General features: G+C 39.5%; 1 protein-coding gene and 1 long non-coding RNA gene across 2 annotated transcripts in view; one reads left to right on the top strand and one right to left on the bottom strand.

Annotated features, from left to right (window-relative positions):
• LOC120202162 overlaps nt 1–8,305 on the bottom strand; it is a 20,889-nt gene extending 12,584 nt beyond the window's left edge. Inside the window, exons 1-2 of the long non-coding RNA XR_005523713.1 lie at nt 8,293–8,305; nt 5,221–5,227 (exon numbers count right to left, since the gene is read on the bottom strand). This is a non-coding gene — a long non-coding RNA (uncharacterized LOC120202162). The remainder of the gene's footprint in view (nt 1–5,220; nt 5,228–8,292) is intronic.
• Nucleotides 1–22,523, top strand: part of LOC120202155 (GTP-binding protein At3g49725, chloroplastic-like) — a 25,891-nt gene extending 3,368 nt beyond the window's left edge. The window contains exons 7-13 of the mRNA XM_039202634.1: nt 20,789–20,933; nt 21,019–21,074; nt 21,171–21,221; nt 21,351–21,405; nt 21,491–21,547; nt 21,744–21,863; nt 21,948–22,523. Coding sequence (XP_039058565.1) covers nt 20,789–20,933; nt 21,019–21,074; nt 21,171–21,221; nt 21,351–21,405; nt 21,491–21,547; nt 21,744–21,863; nt 21,948–22,436 — 973 coding nt within the window. The 3' untranslated portion in view covers nt 22,437–22,523. The remainder of the gene's footprint in view (nt 1–20,788; nt 20,934–21,018; nt 21,075–21,170; nt 21,222–21,350; nt 21,406–21,490; nt 21,548–21,743; nt 21,864–21,947) is intronic.

Genomic DNA, 22,523 nt, shown 5'->3' with positions numbered 1-22,523 from the left:
AAATAGAGAAACTGAGAAATCTGTTGGGCTTCCTGGACAAAAACTCATCTGCAGGTACATGTAGTCTGGTCTTCTCAGGTATATCCTCCTCTTCTCAGCACTCTAAGGCCTCGGATTTATCCTTCCAAAGCTCCTGGGTAATTGATTCAGGGGTTACATACCAAATGACCAATTCTTCACTCAGATTTACAACCTATACACCTTGTTCTGGCAACCAAAAAATAACTGTGGCAGATGACACTATGATAACAATGGTTGGTCAAGGGGATATTGTTATAAGTTAAACCTTTACTTTAAAAAATGTCCTTCATGTATCAAAGCTATTTACTAATCTTTTATCCATTCAAAAAATCATCAAAGATACTAATTGCAATGTTCTTTTTCATTCTATCCAATGTATTTTTCAGTAACAAGGAACGAAGAGAATGATTGGACGTGTTGGAGAAGAAAATGGATTATATTACTTTGAAGACCCTGGTGGATATTTCAGTGCCCTGAATTCCCCATCTTTTTCGCTTTTATCAGAGTCCAAAACCAATAAAGATCATATATGACTTCACCATCTCCGTCTTGGTCATTCATCCTTTACAACTTTAAAGCTTATAAGCTTATGTTTCCTTCTTTGTTCAAATCCTTAAATAGTGAGGAATTTCATTGTGATATATGTGAACTTGCTAAGCATAAATGCTCTTTTTTCCCAGTTAGTAATAAAAGAACTTCAAACCCCTTTACCCTTATACACAACGATGTTTGGGGGGCCATCCACGATTCCTAATATTATTGGGGTCTGGTGGTTTGTCTTATTCATAGATGATTGTACCTGAGAGACATGGTTATTTCTTCTAAAACAAAAATCGGATGTGAGTTCTGTCGCAATCGTCTTTCGGTTGGGCCTATAATTGGGCTTCGACTTAGGAAAATGGAATTGGAGTCGCCACCGATCATTTATTTAAAAGTAAATTGGTTGACCGGATACCTTATTTCTTACCTGTTCTGCATTTCACCAGTGATGTGTCGGATTCGGGAGTCGGTTGCAGTCAAGGAAGGGCTAACACCCTTGAACTGCTCTTTCGGTACTATATAATTTCCAGTTGTCTTTAATTAAGAAAGTCATAAATTTAAATTGAAAGGTAAAATAACGATCCAAATTACTTACCCTTGATGGATTTGAAAATCGTGCCCTTTAAAAGTGAATGTGTTAGAGTAAAGAAAACAAATAATATAAAGAAAATAAAATAAAGGGGAAAAAGAATAAAACGAGATAAAAAAGAGCAAAGACAATATATGCATGAATAAATAAATAAATAAATATGAGTAAATAAATCAAAGATAGAGGAAATAGAAAAATAAAGAGAAGAAAAAATAAAAAAATAATTAAATAAATAAGATAAGAAAAGAGTAAAGAAATAATATGTACATATAATACTATTTGAAAAGGAAAATATATACATCAAAATACTAATAAAACATATAAACTATATATATATATATATATATATATATATATATATATAATAAATATTTAAAAAAAAGGAAACCTACCCCATCACTTCACCGAAAATTTGGGGGGACTTTAGTTGAAACCAAACAAAAAAATGGGCCCCTATAATATAATATTTAATAATTAAAAGAAACAAAGAAAATATATATAATTACACGAGGAAAACAAAGTAAAAAAGATATATATATATATATATATACACGTTAATAATAATAAAAAGGAAACAAAAAAAATATTACATACGTAAATAGTAAAGGAAAATAAAAAAAATAATGATATTAGTTATAAATATACATATATAATGACTTATAAACAAGGTATATAAAATAATAGTAATAATAAGTATTTAAAAAAGGATTAAATCGAAAGAAAGAATAAATTCAAGGGTCAATTCAAAATTAAATTCAAATCTTGGAACAAAAGAGGGGTTAAATTGAAAGGAAAGAAAATTGAGTGGCCAAATTAAAAGGGAATTGGGGTTTAAAAATCAGATTTGGGATTAAAATAGCAGACCTTTAAGGAAGGAGGGATCAAAAGCGGGTTTACCCATTTTTAAATAGAAACACGCTAGTCTAAAGTCACTGGGTCGGGTTATCAGGCCGGTATATAAGCCACTGCTTTGGCTTTTACTTCTCACTTTCTCTTCTTCACTAACGAGAGCCTCCCTCCCCTTTTGAAACACTCTCAAATGTTCTTAAGAAAATGAAGAACAGGGGCCGGCCATTCCAGAATCCGGCGGTTGTACTACCGCGCGCCGCCTCACCGCCGTCGTTGATCGGCGACGGCCGCCAGTCATCGGCGGCAAAAGTCAATTTTTTTAGCTTTTTCGGAAGATCTTGGCGTACTCGTTTCAAAAATCTAAATAGTTTTCTCCAAATACAAAGCCTCGGGGTAGATCTAAACTCGAAGGTTTTGAAAAAACATTCTACCCCCATATGTTCATCAGCGTTTTTTAGCGTTTCTTGAGTCAAAGAAAAAGGAAAGTGAAGCAAACAAACGAGCATGCAATATAACCACCAAAAGGTAAGAACTTTACCTACTGTTTTTTCAAGAGTTTGCAAAAGAAAAGCTTCGATTTCGCTCTAGATTGCTAGTAATTTTCTGCTTGTATTTCGTATTCCTCCCCCTCATTTACAGTGGGATTACATGCTATTTATAAGGTTCAGCAACCCTATTTTTGGGCATTTGATTCCTAGTAAAAAACTAACAATTGTGACTTGTCTACTGTTGAATCGAGATAATCGGTTGTGGGTTGTTGCTTCGTGCTCTCCTTGCGCCGAAAGAGTCGGAGTTGGTGGCGTGCAGCATGGGGACTTCGAACGAGGAACGGCGCTCTAGGGTTCGGCTTAAGACTGATGCAGGTCACGTGTGCTACTGGGCCAAACGGGATGCTTGTGTAACGGGTCATGGGATTTGAAACGTTTGTACTTGTGCCTATACAAGATAAGTAGAATGTAAATAAAAATATATGTACTATAACTTATAATATCATATAATAATACTATATATATATATATATATATATATTATATTTTGTATGGACGAAAGCAAGTGTCATCAGCTGCACCTCTTTGCTCATTATTGTGTAACGAAAATAGAGCAAAGATTAAAAGACACAGATTTCATCCACATCGACTATCCTCTGTCGTAGAGTTGAAACCCGATGTTGAAACTGGTTTTTCAATCACGAAATGACTCCCTCGTCGTGAGGTTGAGTCAAAACTGGAATATTTCGAGCACGAAATCCTTCGTCGTGAAAACGAGCTCAAAGCTTTTGGCAAGTGGCATCTGAATCGTCTTCTGGCTCAAAATACTTCGTCGCGAAGGTGAAACTTGACCTGAAGACTTTGGTGTTGTGGTGTTACAGATGACTCCTTCGTCGTGAAGTTGGGTCAATCTGTTTGTGAAGTTGGAATTGTATATGGCCCTTTCGTTGTGAAATTGAAATCCAGTCTAGAGATGGATACTGCCTGTGTGTATGATTCCCTTCGTCGTGAAGTTGAAACCGCGGGTGGCCTATTCGTCGTGAAATTGAGCATGAGAATTGGATATCCTTCGTCGTGAAGTTGAAATCCAAGTAAGTTGTATTGCTCCTAGTCCAATATCCTCCGACGTGAAGTTGAAATTGGTTCTGAAACTGGGAAATTGTTTGTTGACAGTCAGCCGCCACTTCGCTGTGAAGTTGAGCTTGTGCTGTCTTGAGTCTAATATCCTTCATCGTGAAGTTGAAATTGACTCTGAATGAATTTGACAATCAGCCGCCCCTTCGTCGTGAAGTTGAGCTTGTGTTGTCTTGGGTCCAATATCCTTCGCTGTGAAGTTGAAATTTGCTCTGAAATTGGGAAGTTGTTTGTTGACAGTCAGCCGCCCATTCGCTGTTAAGTTGAGCTTGTGTTTTCTTGAGTCCAATATCCTTCGTTGTGAAGTTGAAATTGGCTCTGAAATTGGGAAGTTGACAGTCAGCCGCCCCTTTGCTGTGAAGTTGAGCTTGTGTTCACGATTCCCTTCGTCGTGAAGTTGAAACCGCGGGTTGTGTGGGTACGATATCCTCCGTCGTGGAGTTGAAATCGTGGATGGCCCCTTCGTCGTGAAGTTGAGCCTTGACTTGAATATCCTTCGTTGTGAAGTTGAAATCCAAGTATTGTATGTTACGGGTGAACACGATTCCCTTCGCCGTGAAGTTGAAACTATGGATGACCTCTTTATTTTAAAGTTTGGCTTCGAGCTAGATATCCTTTGTTGTGAAGTTGGAATATACTCTCGAGCAAATTGTGTCTCTTCGAGTTCAAAATCCTCCGCTGTGAAGTTGAAATTGACTTTAGCTACAACCTGAAAAAGTTATGCATATCTATGAATGCAATGCTCTTAGGTGTGCCTAAAATGCATATGCAACATATGTTATCTTGGGGCTCTGGAGAGAAATCTCGATCTCCAGTTGCCTGTTGTTGTTGACTCTGGATTTTGAAATCTTGAAGTTCTGATCCCTGATCTTGAATTCTTCAAATGTTTAAATCCGATGTGCATATTTGGGAGTTGATTCTTGACCATCTCAAGTATGTGCATGAGCCTCGATAGGCTTTTGGGTACTTGTACTTTTCAATGAATCTTTGTACAGTAATATGCGATTATCTTTTGCAAGAATAAATAAATCATTAGGTTTAAATCCAATTCAAGATGCTCAAGCAGAATTGATTTAAAGGAAAGATTGCCTTTATTCATAAGAGAGAAAAGATCAAATAATACATGACAAACATTTTGGAAAATGAATACATGATGAAGTGTGTATATGAATGTCTTAGATCTCGATAATGTGGGTACTTCTGAGCTGAAAAGCCGTCAAGTGACTTTGAACACAACCTTTGCCAAGGGATCTTTGAGAATGCGACAACGTTCTGGAGAGTGCAACCCTTCTCCGACTTGTTGAGTTTGTTGGAGATTCAGATGTCGGGACGCTTCAACTGTCTGTATTTCTTGAGCTGATGTCCAAATCGCCCTTTCGGGTTTTCAACTTAGACCCATCCTTGGTTGCAAGATACCCTTTGCGGGTTTTCATCTTGAACCCACCTTATTTTTCTTTTTCGTTCTTTTTTCTTTTTCAATTTAGGGCGCCCTTTCGAGTTTTCACCCTAAACGTTTTTCTTTTTCTTGTTTTTTCTTTTTTGTGTTGTTTTTTTTCCGACTTAGGACGCCCTCTCGGGTTTTCATCCTAAGCGAAGTACTTTTTGACTGCGTCCGAGTTGATGGGATGTGGCAGTTCAGATCCGTCCATTTCAGCCAGGACAAGGGATCCTCCAGAGAAGGCCTTTTTCACGACATAATTTCGTAGAATATTCTCGGGCGCACCTTTTTGTCATGTGCTCGGATAATTCGTTTCTGATAGATTTGAACATGATGAATGACTTTCAGTCTCTTTTCATCTATCAGATTAAGTTGATCGTATCTGGATTGTACCCATTCTACATCATCCAGTTTGACTTCTGTCAAGACCCGAAGTGAAGGAATCTCTACTTCAATGGGTAACACTGCCTCCATTCCATAAGCTAGTGAAAATGGAGTTGCCCCAGTCGAGGTTCGTACCGAGGTTCGATAGGCGAACAAAGCGAAAGGCAACTTCTCATGCCAGTCTTTGTAAGTTTCAGTCATTTTTTCCACTATCTTCTTAATGTTTTTGTTTGCTGCTTCTACTGCTCCGTTCATCTTTAGTCTGCAAGCAGTGGAATTGTGGTGTTTTATGTTGAACTGTTCACAAGCAACATTTATCATTTTGTTGTTCAAGTTTGTAGCATTATCGGTAATGATCCTTTCAGGTAAACCATACCGACATATAATCTCTTTCTTCAGAAACTTGCAAATAGTAGACTGAGTGACACTGGCATATGATGCAGCCTCTACCCATTTCGTGAAATAGTCAATCGCTACGAGAATGACACGATGTCCATTCAAAACCTTCGGATGAATTTGCCCGATAACGTCCATGCCCCATACAGAGAAAGGTCATGGTGATGTCATTACATGAAGTGGATGAGGTGGAACATTGATTTTATTTCCGTAAATCTGACATTTATGACATCTTCTAGCATAGTTGATGCAATCACTTTCGAGTGTGGACCAAAAGTACCCGCATCTCATTATTTGTCTTGACATCATGTGTCCATTTGCATGTGCTCCACAAACTCCATCATGTATTTCTTCTACTATCATCTTTGCCTCTTCAGCATCGACGCACCTTAACATGACTTGATTATGGTTTTTCTTGTATAAAACCTCTCCGTCAAGGACGTATCCAACTGCCATCCTTCTAAGGGTTCTCTTATCGGTTTCGGTGGATTCTTCTGGATAACTCAGATGCTTGATATACTGTAAAATGTCGTAGTACCAAGGCTTGGTGTCTTTCACTTCGATTTGGTAACAATGAGCCGGGTACTCATACAACTGCATGTCGATTGGCATCATTTCAGCCTCCCCGCCAGCCTTGAATGCGGCTGCCAAGGTAGCTAAAGCGTCAGCCATTTGATTTTCTTCTCTTGGCACATAGTGGAAGGTGACTTAGTCGAACTCTTCGAGCAGGTTCAGTACTAGTTTTCGGTACTCTAACAGCTTTACATCCTTGGTTTCCCACTCTCCGCGGAGCTGATAGATTACTAATGCTGAATCTCCATATATCCGCAAGGTCTTTATGCTTTGTCCCAGTGCAGCTCAGATTCCCAAGACGCATGCTTCATACTCTGCCATGTTATTGGTGCAATCGAAGTTGAGTCTGCTAGTAAATGGGTAGTGACCCCCTTCTGGAGAAATTAAGATATCCCCGATGCCATGTCCTAATGCATTTGACGCACCATCGAAATGCATTCTCCAGGAACTGTCCGTTGAAGTCCTTGCTTCTTCTAAGGAGATAGTCATCAAGTCTTCGTATGGGAAGTCAAAGTCCAAAGGCTCGTAATTCTCATCGGTTCTGCTGGTCAAGAACTCCGATATGGCACTTCCTTTGATTGCTTTCTGGCTCACGTACTCAATGTCAAATTCCGACAAGAGCATCTGTCATCGGGCTAACCTTCTAGATAAAGCAGGTACACCCATCATGTATTTCAGGGGATCTAACTTGGAAATGAGCCAAGTAGTGTGGTACAACATGTATTGTCGGAGTCTTTTTGTAGCTCAGACTAAAGCACAACAGACCTTCTCGATAGGAGGATATCTGACCTCGCAATCGGTGAACTTCTTGCTTAAATAGTAGATGTCTCTTTCCTTCTTCCCGGATTCATCATGTTGTCCTAAGACACACCCCATGGAGTTCTCGAATATGGAGAGATACAAGACTAGATGTTTGCCCGGAATAGGTGACATCAGGATAAGAGAGTGAGACAAATACTCCTTTACTTTCTCGAATGCAATCTGACATTTTTCATCCCATGCTCCTGGATTGTTCTTTCGGAGAAGACGGAAGATTGGGTCACACTTATCGGTTAACTGAGATATGAGCCGAGCTATGTAATTCAATCTACCTAGAAAACCTCGAACCTCTTTTTGTGTTCGAGGTGGAGGTAGGTTCTGGATAGCCTTAACTTTGTCAAGATCAACCTCAATGCCTTTTCTGTTGACCACGAAGCCTAACAGTTTCCCGGGATGTCACCCCGAAGGTACACTTGCTAGGGTTCAGTCGTAGCTGGAACTTCCTCAACCTCTGGAAGAGCTTCCTCAGATTCTCGACATGTTCATTCTCGGTTTGTGCCTTGACAATCATGTCGTCGACATAAACTTCTATCTCTTTGTGCATCATGTCGTGGAACAGGGTCACCATAGCTTTTTGATTGTTGTTCCAGCATTCTTTAGTCCGAAGGGCATCACCTTGTAGCAGAAGGTTCCCCACATTGTGACGAACGTGGTTTTCTCCATGTCTTCAGGATGCATCTTGATCTGGTTATATCCTGAAAATCCATCCATGAATGAAAAAGAAAGCGTTCCCGGCTGTATTGTCTACCAACGTGTCAATGTGAGGCAGAGGAAAGTTGTCTTTAGGGCTCGCCTCGTTAAGATCACGGTAATCGACGCACATACGAACCTTCCAGTCCTTTTTCGGAACTGGCACTATGTTGGCCTTCCATTCTGGGTACTTGGCCACTTGAAGGAAACTGGCATCGAATTGCTTTTTGACTTATTTAATTTTAAGGAGCATCTTAGGTCGCATCCTTCTCAGTTTCTGTTGCACGGGTTTGCACTCTGGCTTAATTGGCAATTTATGAACTACCATATCTGTGCCTAGTCCCGGCATGTCTTGATATGACCAGGCGAACATATCTCTGTACTCCTGAAGTAAGACTATCAGGTTTTGTCTTGCTTCAGCCGAGAGAGTTATGCCGATTTTAACCTCTTTTTTGTCATCTTCAGTGCCAAAATTCAAGATTTCTATCGCTTCCTCATGTGGCAGAATTTGCTTCTCTTCTCTTTCTACCATCCTCAACAATTCGGTAGGCAAGTTACACTCCTCTTCAGTGTCGCATTCATCAAATTCCCCGAGGCAAATGGCTGATTCAAAATCCACTTTCGGATCAAGATCATTAGTGCCTACATTATCGTTATCTGGGGTCCTGAAGAGACAAAGAAGATATGGGTGTGTGAGAGGAAATATCCCACACGAAACAGTCAAAGAATTAAATTTGAAAGAGAACGGAAATGAAGAAAATAAACAATGAATTCAAAAAGAAATAAAAGAAAATTTGTTTGCCATGGCTATAAAAAATGCATCATTTATTGAAATTAAACCTAATATTTATTCACCCTTACAAAAGATCACCTATTGTCCTGGGTATAGGTTAGTAGGGGTAGTTCGAATATTACTCTGAAATACTCTTGTAAACCACAGGTAGTTCTTCCACCGACGAACTGCTAGGCAAGAACCCAGGTGGCAGAGGGCATATCCCGGATCTATCTCCGTTGTCAACATCTTCTGTGGTCACGACATTGATATCCAGATCTTCCAGAGTTGCTTCTAACTCGGATATGGTGGTTTCGAACACATAACCACCTGACTTGAATGTTTTGTAAAGAGGCGGGAACGTCATAGGCTTCCCAAAGTTATCAAAGGCTCAAGGCGTATCGAGGCGCAAAGTGTCCTGGAGCTTTGAGGCGCGAGGCGCATGATTCACGAAGGCGAGGCGCATGATATCCAAAAAATTGTAATACATGTATATATTAATGCAATCAAACTCAAATATCATAGATACCCAATATTAAGCTTCAATAGAGTTCATTCTCAAACTCAAAATACCAACTTAACGTCATAAAAGCTATCAACAAGCATAATCAAGTACTAAGTTTAACAAAAACATTAAACATGCATAAACAAAACATCAAATAAAGTCACTGATAATCATCATCAAACATCAAACTCATCCTCATCAAGTGGTATGTCATCATCTTCCTCCTCATCCGTCTCACAATCCCCAATGTCTTCTTCTTCAGTGTCGCTCTCTAGCATAACAACTTCATCATCTTCATCTACAAGGTGTAGTATAACTTTTTCCTTTCCTTTCGAGCTTCAACTCAAGATGATGACAACATTGTATTGCCTCAATAAAATATCATATTATATTGTATCAGCCTTTCCGAGATTTGTTTGAAATTATTTCAATTTACATATTAATTCGCGATCAATATGTTAAATAATTATAAGTTAAAAATTTTAAATTAATAAAAAAATTATCATATTATTAATATATTAATAAAACAAAAAGATTGCATTTACATGTTAATAATATTTTGGTAACGTGAAAAATTAAGAAATCACAATAAAACAAATTATGCTGAGTAAAATAATAGTTATGGATTTTATCTTTTCTCAAACTTTGTGTAAATTGTTGATAAATATACACGTGTTTATAAATATCATTATTAATATGATTGTCTTCTTTCACTTTCACTTTTACTTCGCTTCTTCAGCCTTTTTCTTTGTCTATCTGTTTCCATCTCTTCCACGGCCAAATCGATCGCAACATTGTCTCTCTCTTAGTCTCTGACCGGAGATTCTTTCGTTAAACCAGGTAAGCTTTTGCTCTTATGTTTCTCACTTTCCCACTGAATTTCATGCTCAGTGCAACTGGAGACCCAAAACACGGTGTCGTTTTGACTGATCCTTTCTCGAGTTCCGATCTCCTGATCCCTTTCAAAGAAGACAATACAATGCTGCCATTTCATCATCTTCAGTCGATTGAGGGTTTTAGGGGGTCAGCCCATAGGAGAGAAGCCCTGCAATAATAATTACAAGGTTTTCAGAGCATCGCGCCTCAATTGTGCCTCGACTGAGCCTCGTGCCTCAGTGCCTCGTTGCGCCTAAGATACGTGCCTCGCTTCAGTGTTGAAAAAGCCCCGTTCAGTGAGCCTTTGCGCTTTTGCGCCTCAGGCGCGCTTTTTACAACTATGAGGCTTCCATTGGGGTTCATTTCCAATCAACCTTGCTAATCTCCTTTCCTGGTTTTTCTGGACTTCCTTCCTCTTTTCATGATAACTGGGCTGAAAACTGAGCCCAAACTGGTCTAATTTCAAAACAGGGAGGACTGGATTGATCCTTCCTTGTAGTAACTTCCCAAACCCCCTTCTGATTTTAACACCTCGGCCTAAGGTTTGCTTGATCTTCATCTTTGCGTATTCGGAGAGTCGGGGTCTTGGAATCTTTTTTCCTTCCGCCACGAATGTGGCATTCACAAATTCTAAGGAGTGGACCGAGCACTCTACCGCTTTCTCATCCACCTCGATGTATGGGGCCTTCGTAGTCACGCTTGCCACGATATCCTCCTCAGCATTGATAATTACCAAGGCCCTGTCAATAACAAATTTGACTTTTTGGTGCAGCGTGGAGGGTACTGCACCTGCTTGATGAATCCATGGCCTTCTCAAAAGACAGCTATAGGATGACATGATATCCATCACAAGGAACTCGACGCCATAGGTGGCAGGTCTGATGGTCAACGGTACCTCGATCTTGCCGATAACCTCTCTCTTGGTCCCATCAAATGCTCGGACCACGTTTTGACAGGCTCTCATATGAGATGTATCTATTGGCAGCCTCTTCAATGTCACCAAAGGCATCACGTTCAGGGCTGAGCCGTTATCGATCAACACACTCGGTAAGGCATGCCCCTTACAATAGGTAGTGATGTGTAATGCCTTAGTTCGGCCTCTTCCTCTGGATGAAATCTCATCATCTGAGAATGAGATGAGATTATCAGCTTGAATATTGTTTAATAGTCGATCCATCTTGCTGACTGGTATGTCTTGCGGCACGAACGTTTGATTTAGGACTTTCAACAGTGCTTCTCGGTGTGCCTCCGAGTTCAAAAATAGCGCTAACATTGAAGTACGCGTTGGTAAGCTGTGGATCTGTTCTATAATGTTGTACTCGCTGTGCTTCAAGATCTTGCAGGAACTCTTTGGCTTCTTCCTCCTTTATAGGTTCGTTGACAACTAGTACATCCTCTTTGAAAGGTTCAAGTGGTCTCTGCCCCATTTTGCCATCACATCATTTAGAAGTTCTCACTTGACATTCGTACTTCCATGGCACTTGTCGATTGTCCTTGTATTAAAAAGGCCGAGGTGCTGTGATCACCACCCTGGCTTGTGTTGTTGTTATCGTCTTCGCTTTAGGGGTAATTATCAGAGGACCACCCCTGCCATACCTCTTGTCGGATGATTCTTCGGTAGTGCAAACATCTTCTTCTGAAGAATCTTGAATTTCCTTGTAAAATTCTAGCTTTTTTCGGTCCATCATGAGCTGGACTAACGACTTGAATTCTGGGCAATCTTGCATCTTATGCCCTCCTTCGTTGTGGTAACAACAATGGTTACCATCTTTAATCCTTGTTGCACACGATTGGGGTGTAAGAAGCCCCGTCTTTACCATTTGGCTCCATACCCAAACCAAAGGAGCTTTGACTTCCGAAACACCGGTTTTGATTTTCTTGCCATTCTCGGTGATGATAGCGTTGATTCTTGTCTCCTGATGATTAGGTAAGGGATTTTGGGCAACGCTCGGTGCTCCGGAATTGAAATGAATCCAATTTTTATTCCGCATTCGTTGTACCAGTCTCTTAAAGGCGAGATAGTTTTCAATTGAATGCCCCTGCACACCTCCATGGTATTCACAGTGGGCGTTCTCGTCAAACCATTTCAGATATGAGGCTTTATCGGATCCATTGGGTAGGGTGATGTTGCGTGAGTGTCGAAGAGTTGTTGATATAACTCTTTATATGTCATGGGAATGGGATCGATCTACTCCCTTTCCCTTTCCCTACTTGGTTCTCTCTGAGATTGGTTAGAAGTACCAGATGGTACAACTGCAGTTGTTTTTGAACTTGAGATCGTAACACCTTTGCTAGCGTTGTAGGTGTTGACATTGTTGATCTCGCGGTCCTTGTTCTTCACGGGAGGCTTTCTACTAGAATCACCTCCCTCAATCTTTCCTTGTTTTATGGCCAGTTCAACCATCTCACCAGCCATGACTAAATCTGAGAAACTTCCCGACATGATTGCTATCAAATGCCCGAAGTAAGGTGCCTTCAGGGTCTGTACAAACAACTTTCTAGTTTCCTTTTCATCCAAGGGTGGATGAACTTGCACAGATAAATCCCTCCACCTCTGTGCGTACTGTCGGAAACTCTTGTTATGCTTCTTCTCTAGGCTCTACAGCATAACTCGGTCTGGTCTCATATCATTGATATGCTTGTACTGCTCTAAGAAAGACTTGGCTAAGTCTCTCCATGTCTTGATATGAGTTCGGTTAAGCTAGTTGTACCACCGGATAGCTGAACCGGATAGGCTCTCCTGAAAGCAATGGATCAAGAGTTGGTCATTTCTTCCGTACCCTGTCATCTCAGAACATAGTGATATGGGCTGAAGGGCAGTTGTTCCCGTCGAACTTCTCAAACTCAGGAACCTTAAATTTTGGTGGAAGCACCAAATCGGGAACCAAATTTAGTTCCATTGCATCCACACCATAATAATCATGGTCTCCTTGGACCATCTTCATTTGGTCTTCTAACATCCTGATCTTTTCTTCCATCTTCTTTGTCTTATCCTCATCGTCAAAATCCGGGATAGGGCAGTCGTCCGGATGACTGTCAGGTTTTACCGCAGAAGTCTGTAAAGTTGCCACTGATACAGCTTTTCCTTTGGCGGTAGATGAGTCGTCTTGCAGTCCGGGTAAGGTCCCGAATGAGACAATCACTTGTGGGGTCGGTGTTATGGTTATCCCCTCAGATGCACCTTCTCCGGATGCATTTATCTGTTGTAAACCAGATAACTTAGCCACGATCTGATCGACTAAGGACTCCGTGCTTTTCTTAATGGACTCCATGGTACGTTGATTGTTTTGGGCCATTTTATCCTCTAATTCTTTCTGCAGTCTTGCCATGTTCTCCTCAATCTTCTCGATTCTGGCATCTATTTTTCTTTTTTGCACGAGTGTTGTGAGGGTGATGCGTATCAAATGCTTGCGGTGGTAAGCTTGGTGTCTGAGACATGCTCTGTTAGTTAATAAGAATGTAAAAACATGGAAAATATAAAATAAAAACAAACATGAAATATAAAATGCAAGAAATGCAATGCATGATGTATGCAATTTGGAGGCATTGATCCAAAAAAGTGTCCATTATTATAAATAATCCTTATTAAGACAAAAATGTTTTATCTTTTAAGAGACATAAAAACAAATTAAAGGTACATTCGGACTAAATCCTCTAGACCCCTAACGGCTTACAGTAAGTTGACAAGTCTTCTACCTTCATATCTTACTGGTTGAATGCCTTGTCGAACCACTTCTACTTCCCTTGCCAGGCCGTGAAGATGACGAGCCGCCTTCTGTACTTGTTCCAGGAAATCTCGGATGGTTGCGTCTCTGGCCCTTACCCTTCGTTGTGCTTGCTCCCAACGGAAACACCACTGTAAACATCCATCAAAGGGCACTATCTGAAGCTCGTTCGCTTGCCTTTTGAACCCATCTTCAACAACTTCTAACTTAGCTATTGTCTTGCCATCCTTTTCATGTTGTTTCTCTAAGTCTGCCACCCGGATTATCAAGCGTTGGTTCTGATGTTGACTGTCTGCCAAGCGCCTTTGCGCAGTCTTCAGTTGTTCCTTCCAAGCTCTTTCATCGGGCCCCTCGAATTTCCTTTTCAGACTATGAGCTTCGTCTTTCTAGTATTCAGAGGTTACTTTTAACTTGGAGTTATCCTTGACTTTATCTTGATAGCCTTTTCTTAAGTCTTCGAGCTCAAAACAGACTCTCTTCTGTTCCCTTTCCAAATTGTCTGCTTTATCTTTCTGTGAGTCGGCATCGAGCTTCCATTGATAACGTTTAGCTTTAAGTTCCTTAATTCTCTGCTTCAGCTCGTTATTCACAGCTTCAAACTCTGCCTTGGCTATCTCAAGTCCGGAAGGGACAGGCCTGAGATGTTCTTCCATAGTCCGAGTGTCTTCACAGTCTGGCACCGAGACATTATCATTCTTTCTCAATCTTCGCCACTCCACATAATCCGGAGTAAGCATGTCTCTGGTAGCAACGACATCCATTCGAAATACTTTCTTCCATGACTCAGATGCTTCTTTGATCATCTTCTTATAACTGTCACCGCTATACACAAACTCTGATTTAATTAGTCCGTATGTTGCGGGGACAAACTGACGTGCCCCATATTGTCTAAGTGCTAACAACGGAGCATACCCAACTGCACCCCAAAGTTCGAGTAAGATCATAGTATCAGAATCCCCACACCGGAAAAGAACGTCACCGAGGAACAACCAAGAGGCTCTCCAGGTAATATCCCGATCCTGAAGATGTGTAAAGACTTTCATCCACTTTTCTTTTGAAGCACCTTCATGCCATTTCCTTGTGATGAATTCTTCCAAAGGTGAATAGGTAGTGCTGAACCGGCGATAGGCCACCCCATTAGTCTTCCAAAAGTGGCTATGGATCCAGACTTGAAGGAGTTGAGTACACCCAACGAACCTTCCTCCGCCAGCTCTTCTGCAATGGTTGAGAGATCGAAAGGTTTCGGCTAAGATGGCTGGTGCTGGGTTGATTCGCTTTGGGAGTTGTTCAAACAGCTCTACCACGACTGCATCAATGCAACCCAAAGCTTTTGGAAAGATAATCAAACTGTACAGACCCAGTGCAAACAAGTCTATAGTCTTCCACTCATCAGGGTGGTTTTTCATTAATTTCTTTATGTGGAACCATTCAATCCCTTCCTCGTTGCCTCTGCGCTGAGTCCGATCAATTACCCATTTCTCGTCTACTCCTGCAACCCTGGCTAGCGTATTCTTAAAAGGCTGACTTTTAATGTGTTTAATGTAGGCTCGCTCTAGTTTGATGTTTTCACAATGCAACAGTGTAGTGTATTCTTCAATGGTGGGCACCATGTCCTCTCGGTTAAAAGTGAAGCAATTATATCCCGGGTTCTAGAACTGAACCAAGGCTCTGATTAAGGGCTCATCAGTCTTAACCTAGAGTAGAAGTGCAATGTCACCGTACCGTTGCCTGAACTTTTGTTTTCGATCATTCTTCCAACTGTCGCAGATATCTCGAAGTTCTTGAACATTGTTATGTTTTAGGCTGATAGAGGCATAATTAGCCAGTTCTGACATATAGCTTCCTTGAAGACTATCTCCCTTTTCTTTCTGGGTCTTCTCGGACCATAGTCGTACCTCAGGGTTTTTAATATCTTGCATTACAACACTTTTGTCCATTAATTCGAATTATTTTGTGTATAACAAACGCTTTTTAGGGAACAATAGCCTCTTGTAATGATGCAAATGCTAGAAAACAAACACAAAAGTAAAAACGTTAGTAAAATGAAAACATATAAATAAATATGAAATGACAAAAGAAAAATAAGAGGAGTAAGAAGGAACAAAAACATGGTTAGAGTAAAAATGTCCTAGGGTTTGAAATGTGGTTTCGGGGTAGGCTTTATTTCTCCATAGCTTTCCAGTTTAGGTTCTAATAAACGGTACCCGAGTTCTCCTTGCCGGTGCCCCATTGGGCTTACCAAACCCTTAGTCCTAAACCCATCACAGACTTGTGTGGACTAAGTTAAACTCGAGAGGACACATTCCTTTATGCCCATACGAAGAATAAATTCACACGAAGGCATAAGGTATATGAATCCCGAAGGCTACTTGCTAGGCTCATACGGTGAATAAATTCACACGAAGGCTTCGCTTTCACCCCCATTTAAAACGGGTTTGGAGCTCGGGTTTAGAGCCTTAAGTGAAAAAAAAATTGAAGGCTGAAATCATGAGAAAACAATTAGTACAACTATTTACTCGAAAATATAATCAAAAGTAAGTAAAAAAGATCGAAATATTACCTAAAAATTTAAACTCATCCTTTTAGTTAAAAAGACAACTGGAAATTACCTTAGCCTGACTCACTTACCTGTGTCCCCAGCGGAGTCGCCAAGCTGTCGCAACCGTCTTTCGGTTGGGCCCGGAATTGGGCTTCGACCTAGGAAAATGGAATTGGAGTCGCCACCGATCATTTATTTAAAAGTAAATTGGTTGACCGGATACCTTATTTCTTACATGATCTGCATTTCACCAGTGATGTGTCGAATTCGGGAGTCGGTTACAGTCAAGGAAAGGCTAGCACCCTTGAACTGTCCTTTTGGTACTATATAATTTTCAGTTGTCTTTAATTAAGAAAGTCGTAAATTTAAATTAAAAGGTAAAATAACGATCCAAATTACTTACCCTTGATGGATTTGAAAATCATGCCCTTTAAAAGTGAATGTGTTAGAGTAAATAAAATAAAATAAAGGGGAAAAAGAATAAAACGAGATAAAAAAGAGCAAAGACAATATATACATGAATAAATAAATAAATAAATATGAGTAAATAAATCAAAGATAGAGGAAATATAAAAATAAAGAGAAGAAAAAATAATTAAATAATTAAATAAATAGATAAATAAATAAGATAAGAACAGAGTAAAGAAATAATATGTACATATAGTACTATTTGAAAAGGAAAATATATACATCAAAATACTAATAAAACATATAAACTATATACATATATATATATATATATATATATATATATATAATATTTAAAAAAAATGAAACCTACCCCCCATCACTTCATCGAAAATTTGGGAGGGGGGACTTTAGTTGAAACCAAACAAAAAAATGGGCCCTTATAATATAATATTTAATAATTAAAAGAAACAAAGAAAATATATATAATTACACGAGGAAAACAAAGTAAAAAAGAATATATATATACGTTAATAATAATAAAAAGAAAACAAAAAAAATATTACATATGTAAATAGTAAAGGAAAATAAAAAAATAATGATATTAGTTATAAATATACATATATAATAACTTATAAACAAGGTATATAAAATAATAGTAATAATAAGTATTTAAAAAAGGATTAAATCGAAAGAAAGAATAAATTCAAGGGTCAATTCAAAATTAAATTTAGATCTTGGAACAAAAGAGGGGTTAAATTGAAAGGAAAGAAAATTGAGTGGCCAAATTAAAAGGGAATTGGGGTTTCAAAATCAGATTTGGGATTAAAATAGCAGACCTTTAAGGAAGGAGGGATCAAAAGCGGGTTTACCCCTTTTTAAACAGAAACACGAGGGTCTAAAGTCATTGGGTCGGGTTATCGGGCCGGTATATAAGCCACTGCTTTGGCTTTTACTTCTCACTTTCTCTTCTTCACTAACGAGAGCCTCCCTCCCCTTTTGAAACACTCTCAAATGTTCTTAAGAAAATGAAGAACAGGGGCCAGCCATTCCAGAATCCAGCGGTTGCCCTGCCGCGCGCCGCCTCACCGCCGTCGTTGATCGGCGACGGCAGCCAGTCATCGGCGGCAAAAGTCAAATTTTTTTATAGCTTTTTCGGAAGATCTCGGCGTACTCGTTTCAAAAATCTAAATAGTTTTCTCCAAATACAAAGCCTCGGGGTAGATCTAAACTCGAAGGTTGTGAAAAAACATTCTACCCCTACATGTTCATCGGCGTTTTTCAGCGTTTCTTGAGTCAAAGAAAAAGGAAAGTGAAGCAAACAAACGAGCATGCAATATAACCACCAAAAGGTAAGAACTTTACCTACTGTTTTTTCAAGAGTTTGCAAAAGAAAAGCTTCGATTTCGCTTTAGATTGCTAGTAATTTTCTGCTTGTATTTCGTATTCCTCCCCCTCATTTACAGTGGGATTACATGCTATTTATAAGGTTCAAGCAACCCTATTTTTGGGCATTTGATTCCTAGTAAAAAACTAACAATTGTGACTTGTCTACTGTTGAACCGAGATAATCGGTTGTGGGTTGTTGCTTCGTGCTCTCCTTGCGCTGAAAGAGTTGGAGTTGGTGGCGTGTAGCATGGGGACTTCGAACGAGGAACAGCGCTCTAGGGTTCGGCTTAGAGACTGATGCAGGTCACGTGTGCTACTGGGCCAAACGGGATGCTTGTGTAATGGGTCATGGGATTTGAAACGTTTGTACTTGGGCCTATACAAGATAAGTAGAATGTAAATAAAAATATATGTACTATAACTTATAATATCATATAATAATACTATATATATGTTATATTTTGTACGGACGAAAGCAAGTGTCATCAAGTTCCACTTTTAAAACCTTTTATACTATGATTAAAAATCAGTTTAGGGCAGAAATAAAGAGGTTTAGATCAGACAATGCTAAGGACTATTTCAATAAAGTCTTATCTCCCTATTTTCAAGAAAAATACATTATTCACGAGTCCTCGTATGTAAATACCCCCAACAGAACGGAGTAGTAGAAAGGAAAAATGGCCATCTTCCTGCCATAACAAGAGCCCTCTTGTTTCAAAAAAATGTACATAAACTGTATTGGGGAGAAATTGTGTTGACTGCCACCTATATGATAAACAGACTACCCACTAAAGTCCTTGAATCCTAAAGTCCTATCCAAATCCTAAACAACTTCTTTCCAAACTTCAACCCCTCACTTAACCTTAAACCTAAAATATTTGATTGTGTTGCATTTGTTCATATACACTCTCAAAATCAGGGGAAGCTTGATCAAGGGCATTAAAGTGTGTTTTTATTGGCTACTCTTCCACTCAAAAGGGGTACAAGTGCTATCATCCACATACAAGGAGACATTTTATTTCAACTGATGTCACTTTTTCAAAAAAGGAAAATTATTTTACTCGTCCTGATCTTCAGGGGGAGATTTCATTCAGGGAAGATAAGGACATAGATTATTTCCTTCTTCAGTCTCATTGACTTTCCTGAGCACCAGGAGTCTCCTTCTGTTTCTTCCCAACAGCCAATCCAATAACCTTTTGTTTCTTCCCAACAGCCAATCCATCAACCTTTTGTTTTTAACCAACCTACCACCTTACAACCTGACCCTATTACTCAGTAAAAAATTCAGGGCACTACTCGTCCTCAGCTGGTTTACTCAAGAAGAAAGGCACCAGTGCAGGCTCAATCATCCTCTTCCTCTCCTATACAAACCGAGGTAACTGTCGAACCTATCTTTGACTCAAATAACACTAATCCGACCTCTGATCACAGGGATCTTCATATCTCAACAGAAATACACCCTATACTTGCTAGAAGAGACTGGAAAACTAGGGTGCAAACCAGTAGAAACGCCAATAGAAGTGAACCACAAGCTTGGGGATACAATGGAGGATGCAGCAGTTGACAGAAGCTCATACCAGAGGCTTGTGGGGAGACTAATTTACCTATCACATACGAGACCAGACAAGACATTGCCTATGTTGTTGGAGTTGTGAGACAATTTATGCACAATCCTAATTCCCCTGCCAGGTGTACCCTTCAAACACACCTGGCAGGGGAATTTTGTTTAAAAGAGGAGGAAATTTGACATTAGAAGCTTATACTGATGCTGACTATGCAGGATCAGTGGTTGATAGAAGATCAACCTCAGGGTATTGTACTTTTTTGGGAGGAAATTTAGTGACATGGAGAAGCAAGAAGCAGAATGTTGTGGCTAGATCCAGTGTAGAGGTTGAGTTTAGAGCAATGTCACTTGGAATCTGCGAATTGTTGTGGTTAAAGATTATTTTAGAAGATTTAAAGATTAAGTGGGAAGGTCCATTGAAGTTGTACTGTGGCAATAAATCAACAATTAATATTGCATATAATCCAGTTCAACATGACAGAACAAAACATGTTGAAGTGGATAGACAATTCATAAAGGAGAAACTCTACAATGGGCTAATTTGTACTCCCTATGTCTCCACTGTAGATCAAGTTGTAGATATACTTACCAAGGGACTACCTGGTAAGCTTTTTCAAACGTTTGCAGGCAAGCTGAAGATGAAGACATCCACTCTCCAGCTTGAGGGGGAGTATCAGAAAATAGATTCCTAAATTAGGAACATTATGAGTAATTAAGATAGGATTATGTAAATATTCCTTAGCAGTTGTAATCCCTAACTTTTAAGGGATTGAGTATTCCTTAGAATTAGCTACTTTCCTAGCTTAAGAGTTTCCTACTTGTATAAATATGTAACACTACCTACAGCAGAAATATGTGAGTTTTACACAGAATTTCATTGTTTTTAACATCCATATTAGTGATTAGTGAATAACTTATTCCTCCTCAATCCTCTCACCTCAGTTTGGATCTGGTTAGTTGGATGTGGCATGCCTGTTTTCAGTCTCTTTATGTTTCCCTTTCTGTAACTGGACTCACTGTGATCTGTTACCTTAATGCTTATTAACTTTGTGTTTGTTTGAATGTTCACTGACTGGAGCTTATTCTTAGAATCTTGGAACGGCGGAATCATTTGTTATCCCAGATTGAAGAGGTTCGCCGTACCCGATCTGTGCAACGTGCAGCTCGTAAAAAACGAGGTGGACTTGATGGCCAAGGCTTATCTACTGTTGCTGTTGTAGGATACACAAATGCTGTAGGTGACCAAAACCTAACCGGAACTGCAGTTTGTTTCCTTATTTTCTCATGCTCAACATTTACCGTATTTTCTCTATTAACAGGGGAAGTCTACGTTAATTAGTGCACTCTCAGATAGTGATCTGTATAGTGATGCAAGGTATATTTATTATTTAAGACATTTTCCCCTTGAAGTTAAATTCCTTGTTATAAGTAGAAGGGTGAATCTTGGCTAATCGGAGCCAGTGATGTGCAGATTGTTTGCAACATTGGATGCTAGACTAAAAAGTGTTGTTCTTCCTTCAGGGTAAGTTGGTCCATATCTAATGTTTTTCTCTCTCTCAAATTTTGGAAAATGGAGATAAACTTTTCATTTTAATCATTGACGAGACTATAATATATTGCCATTGATCTTATTATGCATATAACATGTCAGGAGGAAAGTGCTACTCAGTGATACTGTGGGGTTCATATCGGATTTGCCAGTGCAGGTAACCTAGAAGCATTGGGCATGTGACATTAATCCTGTTTTTCTTTTCAGTCTTCATCGTTTCACTAATGGGTTTTACTTTATAGTTGGTGGAAGCATTTCATTCAACCTTAGAAGAGGTTCTAGAGGCTGACCTCCTTGTGGTATGAATGGATAAACCCTCCTCTATTAGTTTTCATAAAAAATAATCTATTTTATATTGTAGTTCTGGTTTTATAAAAGCAGTTTAGTTTTAAGATGATGACCTTATGATTATCGTTAACCAATCAAATCTTTTTAACAGTGGTGAACCTATGCATTCCGGTCTGCTTATAGATTTTTTTCCAAATATTTCTGCAGCATGTAATAGATTGCACTGCGCCTAATCGCGATGAGCATCGTTCCACGGTGTTGCAAGTTCTTCAGCAAATTGGAGTGTCAGAAGAGAAACTTCAGAACATGATTGAAGCCTGGAACAAGGTACACATTTTTTCCTCTAATCCCCTCAGGGATTTAAACAGAAGAAAGGAATGAAGATGTCTTCTAACTTCACAATTGACTCAGATTGATTATGAAGAAGAAATGGGTGATGCTGAAGATGTTGAGATCGGCGATTTCTCGGGTGCAGAAGACGGCGAGACTGAAGGTTCTCCAGAAGAAGATTTTGATGTGGCGTCGGAGCTATTAGATGAGAAATCGGTTGATGGTAGTGATTTATTGAATGACGATAAGCAAGGGGATTACTCCGAAGGCTGGCTGTTGTCAGAGGACGAGTCTGCGGATGACTACTGGAATACCCTGAATGACCAGAAGCAAGCTGAGACCTCTAATGACCGTAAGGCGCTAAAAGATTCTGAAGCTGAACCTCAGCATGTTCCACACGTCAAAGTATCTGCACTCACTGGTGTGGGCCTTCAACAACTGTTGGAACTTATAGATGAAAAGCTCAAGGTGCAAGATGAGCAGATGAAGTCTGAAAAAGTAGTGGGAAGCAGTTTCGTCGATCGAAAATGGAGGCCCCCTCGAAAAGAAGAGGTAGCAGTTGAACAGTGATAAGTAGTAGACAAACGAGAATAAACAAAATTTTTATTTTATTTAATAAACGAATAAATACGAATATAGGTGTGTTTGGTTTTTTTA

The sequence above is a fragment of the Hibiscus syriacus genome, unplaced genomic scaffold (assembly GCF_006381635.1).
Source record: "Hibiscus syriacus cultivar Baekdansim isolate YM2019G1 unplaced genomic scaffold, ASM638163v2 tig00008262_pilon, whole genome shotgun sequence".
In the NCBI taxonomy this organism is placed as follows: domain Eukaryota; kingdom Viridiplantae; phylum Streptophyta; class Magnoliopsida; order Malvales; family Malvaceae; genus Hibiscus; species Hibiscus syriacus.
Note: the sequence above shows the minus strand (reverse complement) of the source record. Positions and strands in the feature narration are given on the sequence as shown.